The sequence below is a fragment of the Vigna radiata genome, chromosome 10 (assembly GCF_000741045.1).
Source record: "Vigna radiata var. radiata cultivar VC1973A chromosome 10, Vradiata_ver6, whole genome shotgun sequence".
NCBI lineage: Eukaryota > Viridiplantae > Streptophyta > Magnoliopsida > Fabales > Fabaceae > Vigna > Vigna radiata.
Window position 1 is genome coordinate 15,678,963 of NC_028360.1, and position 12,306 is coordinate 15,691,268.

The 12,306-nt window shown below is 32.0% G+C and overlaps 3 protein-coding genes across 5 annotated transcripts; 1 reads left to right on the forward strand and 2 right to left on the reverse strand.

Moving 5' to 3' along the window:
- Positions 1-880: 880 nt before the first annotated feature.
- Positions 881-3,834, forward strand: LOC106774579 (E3 ubiquitin-protein ligase RHF1A). The gene is made up of 7 exons (XM_014661614.2): positions 881-1,203; positions 1,832-1,878; positions 2,022-2,084; positions 2,224-2,314; positions 2,440-2,792; positions 2,881-3,218; positions 3,520-3,834. Exons 1-7 carry the CDS (start codon positions 1,063-1,065, stop codon positions 3,531-3,533), a joined length of 1,047 nt encoding a protein of 348 aa, XP_014517100.1. The 5' UTR covers positions 881-1,062; the 3' UTR covers positions 3,534-3,834.
- A 1,614-nt stretch (positions 3,835-5,448) lies between these two features.
- LOC106775510 (peroxiredoxin-2F, mitochondrial) lies at positions 5,449-7,461 on the reverse strand. 3 transcript variants are annotated; one of them, XM_014662645.2, is made up of 5 exons: positions 6,655-7,461; positions 6,527-6,556; positions 6,250-6,408; positions 5,831-5,925; positions 5,449-5,715 (listed from the first exon to the last, which is right to left on the reverse strand). In XM_014662645.2, the coding sequence occupies exons 1-5, from the start codon at positions 6,853-6,855 to the stop codon at positions 5,610-5,612; spliced, it is 591 nt and encodes a 196-aa protein (XP_014518131.1). In that variant the 5' UTR covers positions 6,856-7,461; the 3' UTR covers positions 5,449-5,609. The 3 variants fall into 3 exon arrangements, with proteins under 3 accessions (XP_014518131.1, XP_014518130.1, XP_022643002.1); XM_014662644.2 differs by having other exon boundaries at positions 6,479-6,556; XM_022787281.1 differs by having other exon boundaries at positions 6,479-6,592; positions 6,702-6,850.
- Positions 7,462-8,493: 1,032 nt separating this feature from the next.
- LOC106775240 (peroxiredoxin-2F, mitochondrial) lies at positions 8,494-10,864 on the reverse strand. Its single transcript, XM_014662333.2, has 5 exons — positions 10,618-10,864; positions 10,486-10,515; positions 10,126-10,284; positions 9,333-9,427; positions 8,494-8,830 (listed from the first exon to the last, which is right to left on the reverse strand). Exons 1-5 carry the CDS (start codon positions 10,819-10,821, stop codon positions 8,725-8,727), a joined length of 594 nt encoding a protein of 197 aa, XP_014517819.1. The 5' UTR covers positions 10,822-10,864; the 3' UTR covers positions 8,494-8,724.
- Positions 10,865-12,306: the final 1,442 nt, after the last annotated feature.

Here is a 12,306-nt window from a genome sequence, read left to right on the forward strand (position 1 = left end):
ACGAAGGTTGACGTTTTCAGCGATGTTCAAAAGAAATTTCCTTGTGTTGGGAAAAGAATAATCCCAGAAGAAGGAAAAGGAAAGGACAAACACTTTCTTCTTTTTCGATTAAAAACTATTACAAAACTTAGTATCTCTTGCTTCACAATTCACGATACCCAAGTAATTTATGTATACTTATATTATATATTTTTACTACATTAAAAATTATTAATATACAATATAACAAAATGGGTATATATTACTATATTGAAAGAATTAACTTCATCTGAGAATTTGAAAGATAGTATTGGAAAATAGGGATTAATATGTAAATCAGTCTAACAAAATGTGTATATATTAAATGCCTTTTACTATTGTTTTAAATTATATTGATAACATTCTGATTTCTTATTAATTAGAAGCTACAGTTATAATTGGACAAATTTATTTGTAATTTAGATTTATATGGGAATATTTTAATGATTATTTAGCTACAGTCGAAGTATTTTTTTTTAGTTTTATTAATGAGTAATGTGTATTTGATAGAAAACCCAATTTTTTTATTCTACTACTTTATAAATTAATATTAATACAATGCTTACAAAATTGTGTTATCATTTGTATTTTAAAGTTTAGTATGTGAATTCAAGAATTTCTATTCTTTAAAACAAGAAAATTTCTTCTTTATTTCATGTATTCAAATTTACAAAAATAGATACATGGAGGAGGACCGTACACGTAGTGTTAAACAGAAAACATCAAAACACAGAAGGGAAAAATAATTCAAAAGCAAACTAATTAAAAAAATATCATCATTATTAACTATTGAAAGTTAATGACAAAAAACCATTAATTAATAATTAAAAGTTAAAGAAAAAAATGTATGTGATAAGCAACAGTTGATTTCTTCAAAGCGGCTGAATAGGATTATCCCAGGATTTTCTCCTCCCTTCGCTCCTTCGCTTTTCTTATGTAATTGTATTCCATCACTTCAAACTCCCTCATCTTCATTTCTAGGGTTTCTTCTTCTTCTTCTTCACCGAAAACCCTTCTCCATCTCACACCACTGTGCAGCTAACAATGGAAAACTTCACCTCTTCTTCTTCTCTGTCACCCTTTCCATCCATATCAGCTCCATCTTCTTCTGCACTTTTCGACGACTCTTTCGAAGACTCCTGCAGTATATGCCTAGAGTCCTTCACCATTCATGAACCATCCACTGTATGTTGTGGGGCATCACTTTTCTCTGTTTTCTGCATTTGGGGTTGTGAAAAAGTTACCAACTTGAATCACTGATCGCACTCCATGAACTTGTTGGTTCATTCACGTTGAGTTTTGATAATGTTTTCGTCAAAATTTGAGAAATTTCTGTGCTTTTTGGAAATTTGATATGTTTTCAACTTATTCTGTTTTTTAATCTGTCTTGGGGTTTGCAGTTGTGATTGAATTTGCTTAGAACTTTAGTGTGTTTTATTTTGCTTTAATCTGAGATGCATGTGTGGATCTGCTGCTGTCAGCAACTGTCAGCACTGACGGAAAAGTTTGCCTTGTGTTAGATAACCTTGCAATCATGTGCATATCCGAAGAAGGCTGTGCTGTTGTTTGTTCTTATTACTGCACCAGATGATAAATTTTTATGTGTGGACGATTGTTAACTTTAGCTTCTGAATCTCAAAGTGTGTTTGAGGTTCAAGATTGTTGAATCCTGTTAAGTGTTACGACATATTTTCAATAATGTGATATCAAGTTATTTTTTGTGTTTAATTATATAAAATTGTAATTTTGTAATCTACAATTTGTTGATATTAAATTTCTAACAGAGTTATAAATGTCTCCATTTGAATTCCAGGTTACTCGTTGCAAACATGAATATCATCTGCATTGCATTCTTGAGTGGTAAGTTGTCTAATTGCTTGGTGAATAGATTGCGTTTTGTCTTATGTGAGAAGGAATGGTACCTTTTTTCTTCTTTTGCAAATATGGAACAATATGTTGAATTTTGAGGCCTGCATCTTACACAACTCTTTTTTCTTTTTTAGGTCACAAAGAAGCCAAGAATGCCCAATTTGTTGGCAATCCCTTGCTTTGAAAGACCCTGCCAGGTATATATATGCTCACTTGCTAAACCCCTTCCCCACCAAAAAATAGTCTGTCACTTTTTTTACTCCTTTTCAAGTACTTGTTCCAAGCCTTTTTTTGGCTATGTTTGTTGGTTTTTCTTAACTGCTTTTGCTTCTGCAGCCAAGAGCTTCTAGCTGCAGTTGAAGATGAAAAACGCTTGAGATCAAGAAAGGCTGCTACTTTTCGTACCCGTCTTGAACAGTATGCCTATGTAAGATATCCAAGTGTTGATCTTTAGGGATCAGTTTTGTGGTGTTAATATCTGTTGACATTTGTTTCCTTGATACATGTAGAATACTTTCATTCAATGATCAGTAGCAAGTTATTCTGTTGCAGGAGGATGACTTGTTCTCAGACGACTCTGATTCTGATGACCAGATTATGAGGCGCCTAGTTGCTGCTGCAAATAGAGTCCGTCGTGTTCATAGACAGGAAAGGAACAGATCACCTGGTGCTGGTCCATCAGATGTTCTTGATATTAACTCTTCCATACATGTATCTGAGTTGCAAACAACACTAACAACTTCACCATCCGAGGGTAGTTTGCCTGCCTCGGCAGTAACATCTACACTTAATAGTCAACCTCCGGTATCAAACACTACACCCGAAAGTGCAAGCCGACCAAACACTTATGAGATGTTTTCCTTCTCAGAATCATTCAAATCCAAATTTTCTGCTGCTTCAACCAGGTAAACATGTTCAGAAATGTGACCGGTGTATGTTCCCATCCAACTATTATCCACTAGTGCTAATAATTTATCTGAAATATTGCAACAGATATAAGGAATCAATTTCTAAAGGTACACGGGGCCTCAAAGAGAAGTTACTTGCCCATAATGTCTCAGTAAAAGAGCTGAGTAAAGGTGTTCAGCGTGAGATGAATGCAGGCATTGCCGGAGTTGCACGGATGATTGAACGCCTTGATCTTTCAAAACGGTCCAATTCTCCTATCATTCCAATCCATAGTGAGGGAACTTCAGACTTCCCAAATGAAGGGAAGAAGTATGCTGGAGAGAATGGCATTGGGGGTTCTCCAAGTAAAGAGAGTGAAGGTGCAGTTCATGATGTTAGTTCAGATGTCCCATTTGTCACTGGCGTGCAATCTTTTGGTCCAGGTTACTTCTAATCTATCAAACATCTTAGTTTCTACCTTTAAAAGAAAATTGTTACAAAAGTTATCTCGTTATCAAAGTTTGATGAAACCTTGGTATCCACTAAACTACAGCACAGGTTTAACATTGAATTTATGTAGCAGCCATAAATTAGTCTATCTTGATGAAACAAAAATTGCATTTGCACCCCTGTCGGTATAATTATTGTTGTTCTAAAAGAAAGTGTGCCAAATTGGATTTTGGTAATGGTGAATGGTTGAAAGTTGAGTATTGACTAACGCGTTCAATGTGTTTCACTATTCAGGGTGGAAACGATAAGCTACGAAGACTTAGATGACCAAGTTTAGTCACTATGCTGAGTGAATTTTCTAAGAAGTGCAAGAGACGCCTCTGATAACCAATGTACCCGTTGGTATGCGTCCTGCATCGTTATCATTATCAATGTCAATTACTTGTAGGAAATAGAAATATGTGCCATCAATTTATAGTGTTTCACTGCTTTTATTTAATGCTGCATCTATCTCAATATCATGGAGTCTTATCTATGTCTACCCCATTTTTACATTACCAATACTTTATTAGCATTAATCAAATTATTTAGAGCCTCTAAATTTGCAAATTTGGTTGTGATTCCGGCTACTTGTTGCTAAGTGAAAATAACAGATGTTGCACATGCAGTTAAACTAAAACAGGATTAACATAAAATTATAAATCATTATGATGTTAGCAATTTAAGGAACATGTATGTTACCAAACGTGCGCGAAATGAGTATTAGGCTTCATAACTATATACTTGGAATTTTTAACTTGTATATGATTTGAGTATTTCGTAATAGTATAGCTTATAATATATTTTCAAAAGAAACCGAGTCTGGTATTTGAGAGTCCGATTTAACTTGGTGTTTGAAATTGTATTTGAGCTTGTATGTTATTGCATTTAGTTAGTTAATCAAATATTTAAACTACTCATTTAACATTACCTTTTTCATTTCAAAGATTTAAAAAAATGCTTGATTTTTTAACAGAAAATTATAGTATTTCATAAACTATGCTTTATCAATTACATATTTTAGAATATTTTAATTTAATAGGAATTAACAAAGTGTTTTTCTTTTTTAAAAACTTTTGTACAAAGAGAGGAAACGTTAAAAAAGTGGTGGCCAATGGCATCAATTACTCAATTAAATATTGTAATTAAGGTCATTCAATGCATAATTGAATATAATACGACTTTGTCATCATTGTCAACGTTGATGATATTGATTTGATTATACGAAAAAGGTTGATGAATATAGACTGTACTGATTGGATAATCCAAGAAATTTAGTTTGACATTTTATTTTAACATTAAACATGAAAATACCTATATTAAACACGAAATACCTTGTGAGATCTAACTTTATGATAATATGTAATTTCTTGTAGGTCCCATACTAATTTTTTTTTATTGTAAAAAAGAATTTAAAATATGTGTATTTTTATTTTAAAGATCTTGATAATTCTTGTAGATAGACTTATTCTTCATATGAATATCTTATCTCTCCCTCTAATACAATCTTATGAATAGTAAATTTTATGTTTAAAGTCTTTGTTAAAGGTCCACTACCAAACGTACTTTTAGAAAATTTATTAAGTTTAAAAAGTCAATTTATTTATAAATGATATTTTAATAAAATATAATTTTATATATAATATTGTGTCATTATACTAATTAACAACTATGTTCCTGATTAGAAATAGTTTTAACATCTATGTAATTCAAATCATTTGTAATTTTTATCCTTATTTAGCTTCATAAGATAATTAATTCGTAAGTTTATCGGCCTATTTAATACAGTCTTATATTTTTAATAATTATGATATTATTTAATCAAAGAAGAGATTTGAGTTAATTCAACTAAATAAGTTAGGATAGAGTTGTATGAATATTACGTTAACAGGAGTTATCATTCTCTCCCTCTGTTTTCAATAAAGTAGCTGCTTATGTCATCAATTAAATAAAACTATTGACTTGAGTTTTACAATTGATGCATTCTAATAACGATGTTTCAAACAAGTTGAAAGTCAAGTCACACCAACAAATATCAGCATAACTTGTAGTCCAATTTTCCTTCTTTTTAATTTTCGTGATACCTACATTTCTAGGTCTAGGTTAATAATTGCTAATCCAATTTTAGTTTAATTTGATGATCTTTTAGAAGAAAACAAAGAGCAGAAGATTTATCAATGCAAGAAGATAATTCATCTATTTCTTTTGAAAGTTTAAAATAAAAAATAAATAAACCACCATCACATACCTCAATCATGTTCAAAGATATAATTTCAATTTTACTGATTATAAACCAACCTCACTGTAAGATCAACTTCATGCATACATACAAACCAGCAGAAACCTCAAATCTGTTCCAAAATGGTCTGTGCAGCAGAAACTGTAACAACAGATGGATCTTCTTCAACATTTAGAGCCTTAATCACTCCATCTACTACATATGCTGACCATCTACGACCAAACAATACTCTTTTAATATATAAATGAAGTCAAAGATAGAAAAGAATAGTAATAGTTCTATAAGGATTACAACTTGTATGATATCTCCAGGACCAGAAATTATTACCTTTCAGAACGAGTTCCAAGCAAAACATTAGAGAGATCAGTGGCTAATTTCAAACTTCTGTGAAAGCTGCCATCGAAGTCCCCATAAAACTCAATCTGGAAGTCCAATATCAAAAAGAAAATGAAAGGGCAACATTCGTAGCAAGTATCCAGAAGTAAAAGAATGCAAGCTTGGTAAATGTAAAATTGTAAATACAACATTAGGCCAAAAATGTAACACTTTACAAATTCAAATGCGAGGGAAACTACTAACCTGTTTCCTTTTAAGCAACAATTTGAAAGAAAAAAGTTAGTTTTCACCTCTCATTTTAATATAAAAGAAAATACTAGTTATATTTCTGAATTTTTATATACCAACTTTATCAATAAAGAAAAGAGAATGAAAGAAGAAACCAAGGCAAGAAGACAGGGATAACATACAGTATCATTGCCTTGAAGCTTCTCTGCCCACTCATTCATAGTATATGGATCGTTAATTGCAACACAGATAACAAAATCGATCCCCTTAGCCTTAAACTTGTCAGCATTATCCATGTAAGTTGGAACATGTTCTTCTGAACAGACTCCTGTGAATGCACCCTGATAAACAGTCAAAACATCACAACGAATATTTTGGAAAATTCAATGAAAGCAAGGTCTATTGATTTACTTCCAACACTTGAAAATGAAGCATAGAAAATTCTAATATATAACCCACCGGGATTCCAAATATGACGACTTTCTTGTCCTGAAGCAAGGTGGGGAGAGACATTAGTAACAGTAACTGAGAGAAAAGATAAAAAAGATGAGTTTGAGAGTGAGAATGGCATAGAAGGTGGTGGGGACCTTGAAGATGTCCACGAGAGGAGTGGTTAAGAAGTTAGAAGCGACACCTTGGTCCCATGTGCGAGCTCTTTGAAGAGAAACATTGGGTGCAATAGAGAGTATATCAGTTCCAACTTTAACCTTTGCCAAAGAGGAAGAAGACCTCATCCCATGAGCTGCACACAATGATTTCATGATTCGCTTCACAAAACTCCCTGTCATGGCTTCCTTGTTTGGATTCCTTTCGTTTCGTTGGAACAAAACAACACATGCACTTGTTTTCTGCCTTTACATTACAACATTATCATTCTTGTCTTGCCCTTCAATTCACCTTGTTGGGTCCTGTCTTTCTTCTGCATTATTCTGTTGCTTCTTCGCTCTAAAAGTAATTCCGCCACTTAAATCAATTACAAAACAAAAGAATTTTGGTTTCACTTTTCAGTCACTATCTAATTTTTTTAATGTCATGCATAGTAATCTAGATTACTTGCCAGAGAATTGCTCGACTTGACAAGATTAATGTTTCTCGGCCTAACATAACAATGTCAAGGAAACATGAATTTCACAGCATTTTAAAAATTCATTTGGAATTCTCACTTTCTAAAACAACAAAAGTAGCAGTAAAATTCATTCTGTGATTAAGAACTAGTTCTCCACTTTAACACCCAATTCATCCTTCTCTAATGAAAAAAAGAAAAAGAAAAAATATATCAATAAGTTTAAACTTTAGAGAACAATTCAAATTCACCATTGGAGGTAACCTAAGGAGAGATAGATAGACTAAAACTACAATTTTAACCAAAAGTAATGAATCTATAAATTATTATAATATAATCACCTAGTGTCTACTACGAGTATATACTATAATTTAATATATCAATATTCTGTCAAGATTTAATTTTAAAACAAAATACTTGCTTTTGAATTAGTCAGACATATAATTTCTACCATACAAACGTTAGAAAATTTTAATTTTCAAACATTCAAATTTGTTATAAACATGATGTGGAATCTCTTAACTATTTATGTTTGAAATTTCAATATTTGAAAAAAAGTGTAATCGAATACAATGTATATTTATTTAGCACCTTCAATGAATAAGTACTGACATTTATTTACACGCAAATATTTCACACTCATATCTACTATGCTTAATGTGGTTCTGAATATTTTAAGCATCACTGAAAGTTAATTGGAATAAATATTGGCTAGTGTGTTTAAAAGTGATAAGAGCCTTATGATTTCAAAAGATGGATCATAAATGAATTATTTTTATCTTCAAATTCATATGTTATTTTCTTATTTATCTAAACTACCTATACCTATAGCAAGAAAAACTTAAGAAAAAAAATATAAAAAAAGAAGATAAATGTGGTTACAAAAAGAATACATCCAAAAAATTGAAGGATTTTCAAGACTTAAACTTGTCCTTGATCGATAGCTCTCGTGGAAGGTTAACAGACATGAACTTGAAAATGCAGGGTTTACCTATCCCAAAATCACCCCTCACGCTCATAATCAAAAATCAAATTATGCCAACTTGGATTGATATATAGGAAAGTATTCGGTGTCATGATTCGTGAATGTATCACACACGTTAAGCTAATACGGCTAAAAGGTGTTACAGTGTAAAAAACTAATGGAAGCCTTTCACTAGTCGCAACTTCAAAATACCATTGAAGAAAGTGAGATTTTATAGAGTTCTTATATGACAAACTACAATCAAAGTTACTTAACTATTAAAAATACAGTTTTCCAAATCAAAATAAAGATTATGTGAATTGAGAAATAAAATAGGACTCACTAAAATAACTTAGGAACTCAAATTGCAATGAAGATGTTACTAGACACAAGGGAGACTTCAACAGAAAAACAATTGAGACTATAAATAAATATAGAATTGATAAAATACCAAAGTTACAGCTAATATGTGATGCATGCTAAAAACTTACTCAGCCGAATAACCATGCATGCAGGGAAGAAGGGAGTAGTGACAACAGAAAAATGTCCAAACTGACAACTTGTATCAGCAGGAAGTATTAGGTACATTTTATTGAAGACTTACTACATGTAAACAAACCAACAGGAACTTTAAATCTGTCCCAAAATGGTGTCTGCACCAGAAACCTTAACATCAGATGGAGCTTCTTCAACATTAAGAGCCTTAACCTTTCCATCTACCACATATGCTGACCATCTACAAGGAAACAACTACTCTTTTAGAATTGAAATCTAATCTTTAACTCAAAAAGGAACAGACATGTCTTGTGTAGAAAGCATTGATCTAAGGACTACCTATCCAACCAATTGGTCTGGCTTCGTGTATGGTTACCCCCAAACACTATATTTGGCCAATAAAAAGTAAGTGATAGCAAATCCACGTGAGTCAGAATTTCTTTTATTATTATTTTGAAAATTCCAACCGATAAAGTGCATTTATAATGTTTTCCTCTTTAAAATGTACTAAACACAAACGTGTTTCTTTCCCAAATAATGCTAGAATCCCCAACCATGGAAAACTCAGCCATGGTAGCAAAATGGTACATATATTTTTTATTTTTGAAACAGTGAACTTGTGACCTAAAAATTTAGACGTGTGGTAGTTCTAAAATATAGGAAGAAAGCAAGTTTTCTCAGGATCAAAATCAAACAGTTGTTCAAGTGAACAAGTGCAAGTTCAAGGATGGTATATAACATACCTTTCAGATCGTGTTCCAAGTAATGCACCCGAGAGATCAGTAACCAACTCCAAACTCTTGTGAAAGCTCCCGTCAAAGTCCCCATAAAACTCAATCTGGAGATAAATTTTGCACAACATAAGAAAGACAATGCACATAACCCATTTCCAAAAGAGAATCGTCAGGAACACGCCCTCTTTTAAACACATTCTCTATAATTAGTTGAAATTTATTAAAAATCACAATTTGATGAGTCTCACAATTTAATTGACACCTCTCTCTCCTGATGTGTATTTTCCAATAAATTTTAACCCATAAGAGTGAGTGTGTTCTAAACAATCTCTTCCCAAAATAAAGGAAATGGAAAACCAAAAGACACCAAATAGAAGAAAATTATAATTCATCGGATGCAGGATAGTCAACATAGAAATTTCCATATTTACTGAACAGATAATGTTTGTACAAATTTAGATATAGAAGCTCTCTTCTCATCAAACCCTTTATTATTTTCCCACAACTACAATTACTACAACTTTCACATATTTCATTTAACCAAATCACTGCACAGCTGATGCATTATCTTCAACTCGTGACTAGTTCTAACAAGATGACAATGAACAATACAAGAACATCACATGCTTAATTACAAACATGTCTACGGATTAAACGACCCTTCATTGCCACACAAGATTTAGCAACAAAAGTTAGACAGAGATACCAAGTGTTTTACCAGGCAAATGGAAATGAGAAAATTATAACCTCAGAGCATACGAAACCTAAAGTGAGGTTAGACAAGTAGACAAGGATAACTTACAGCCTCTTTGGCTTGAAGCTTCTCAGCCCACGCATTCATCGTATACGGATCATTGATAGCCACACAAATAACAGAATCTATCCCTTTAGCCTTAAACTTGTCAATATTCTCTTTGTAAGGAGGAACATGTTTGTTTGAACAAACACCTGTGTATGCACCCTGAGAGATAACCAAAGCATAAAAATTATCACTCTTAAAAATAGGCACATTTCTTCCAAACAATTCCATTTCCTAGAAACAAAGGAAGCAGTCATTCATCCACATAAAACTGCACCAACTCTTGCAAAAACAAAACAAACAAACACCAAATTGGCATCCAGACACACATCAATTAGTCAGAAAAATTGCAAGTTAACTTACGGGGAGCCCAAAGATGACAACTTTCTTGTCCTGGACATTAAAAGGAAAAAAAAAAAAGACATTAGCAATATAGTGAAAAGGGGGGTTTGAAAAATGGAATGGCATAAGAAAAACAAAAGAAAGAGTAGGGACCTTGAAGATGTCTTTGAGAGGAGTGGTGGAGAATTTCGAAGCAAGTCCCTCGTCCCAGGTACGAGCTTTCTGGAGAGAAACATTGGGTGCGGCAGAGACGATGTCAGTCCCAGTTGCAATCTTGGCGTAAAACCTCGTACCAAGAACTGCAGACACTGATTTCATGATCCGACAACCACCTCGATTCACCATAGCCGAAGCCATCACAAAATTCTCACAGGCAGGTAACTGAGTTGAAATCGAGTACCAAGACAAAAATCACATTCCAATTATTTTGGGCCCTAACTGGGCCTTTCTTAAAGTGGACCAAGTTCGTACTCTATCTTTTTAGCCCAACGCATTCTGGGTTGAGTGATTTCATCGATTCGATTTTTTTTTTTTGCCTTTTATATTTTGTTGCATGTGTTGTTTTATTTGAGCATATTTCCGATACTTTTCATCCCCATGTCGCCTCGCCATGCTTGATTAGGACTGGTACTTAGAATATTAATACAAGTATGCTTTTGGAGATGATGGACACCAGTTGTAAAAAATTAACATAACGTGTTTTTGAGAAACTGAATGTTTTTGAGAAAAATGATAAATTTGAATAGTATAAGGAAGATATAGATTTATTAACATGAACGATTGAGATAATATCAATGGTTTTATACATGTAAATTTTCTGAAAAGACTTGCCAAAGCGATATTTACTAAATATGAAAAAAGGGTTGTGTTGTGGTAGTAATATACTGTAAGAGTTATTTAGAGGTGTTAATGTATGGTTTTGGAAAGATTAATGAACAGATGAGGGTAAGTTGTATAAAAAGTATAATAAATTATAAAGTGTAAGATTAAATGTGTCATTATGGAAAATGAGTTTAGGATAAGGGAGAGTTAAAAGGGGAATGAAGAATAGTAGAAAGGAAATGGGGGATTAGCTAGAATAATTAAACCCAATAATGAAAGAAAATTAAATGTGAGAAAAGGAGAAAATGATGGATTTGCAAGAATTGTTTGATAATATTTTTTTTATTTTTTATAACTACTATTACAAATTAATAAATAACATTTGCAAAAATATTTTGAAGAAATAATTTATTTCTGAACTTTTTTTCAACACAAAAATATTTATATTTTTTTAAAAAAAAAAAACACGACAATTTTTACATTATACTGAAAATAACCCACTAACCTTCATTAATTCAGTCAAATCAATCCCCATTAATAGCAAAATTTGTAATTAAATGCAGTGTCTTTCTATTAAAGCAAATCACTACAAAAAAAGATGTAAAATCTTACTCCTGAGGAAATAGTGAAAGGAAGTAAGTGAGATATGATCCGTAACCTTTAAAGATTCTTACTTACATCTTGGAAAGAATGTAGAAAGAAAAGAAAAACGTGCAGAATAAATAAGAATGGTGGAAATAGCAGTTCGATTGTTATATATAAAAGAATAAAAAAGAAGAATATTGAAAAGAAAAATAACTTTTTAGATGTGTAATTTTTTTATATTTATTTGATATTAACTTTTTTATTTTTTATTTTTTTATAATTATTTTATTTTTATATTCTGTATGAAATAAATGTAAAAATATATTATAATATGAGTAAGATGTAAGATGGAGCATAAGATGGATTTAGGATTTAGAAGAAAGATGAAAATGTTTTGGAAAATATTTTAAAAATCATAGCTAGCTTGTCTCTTCA

Excerpts from the sequence above, each read along its gene's own strand:
- LOC106775510 (XM_014662644.2), bottom strand. The coding sequence starts at position 6,855 with ATGACAGGGAGTTTTGTGAAGCGAATCATGAAATCATTGTGTGCAGCT. Across the intron at positions 6,557-6,654 it reads CTCTCGTGGACATCTTCAAG|GACAAGAAAGTCGTCATATT; the intron begins GTCCCCACCACC and ends ACCTTGCTTCAG. Across the intron at positions 5,926-6,249 it reads AGCTTCAAGGCAATGATACT|ATTGAGTTTTATGGGGACTT; the intron begins GTATGTTATCCC and ends TTGGACTTCCAG.
- LOC106775240 (XM_014662333.2), bottom strand. The coding sequence starts at position 10,821 with ATGGCTTCGGCTATGGTGAATCGAGGTGGTTGTCGGATCATGAAATCA. Across the intron at positions 9,428-10,125 it reads AGCTTCAAGCCAAAGAGGCT|ATTGAGTTTTATGGGGACTT; the intron begins GTAAGTTATCCT and ends ATTTATCTCCAG. Across the intron at positions 8,831-9,332 it reads CTTGGAACACGATCTGAAAG|ATGGTCAGCATATGTGGTAG; the intron begins GTATGTTATATA and ends GTTTCCTTGTAG.
- LOC106774579 (XM_014661614.2), top strand. The coding sequence starts at position 1,063 with ATGGAAAACTTCACCTCTTCTTCTTCTCTGTCACCCTTTCCATCCATA. Across the intron at positions 2,085-2,223 it reads GCTTTGAAAGACCCTGCCAG|CCAAGAGCTTCTAGCTGCAG; the intron begins GTATATATATGC and ends TTGCTTCTGCAG. Across the intron at positions 2,315-2,439 it reads GTCTTGAACAGTATGCCTAT|GAGGATGACTTGTTCTCAGA; the intron begins GTAAGATATCCA and ends ATTCTGTTGCAG.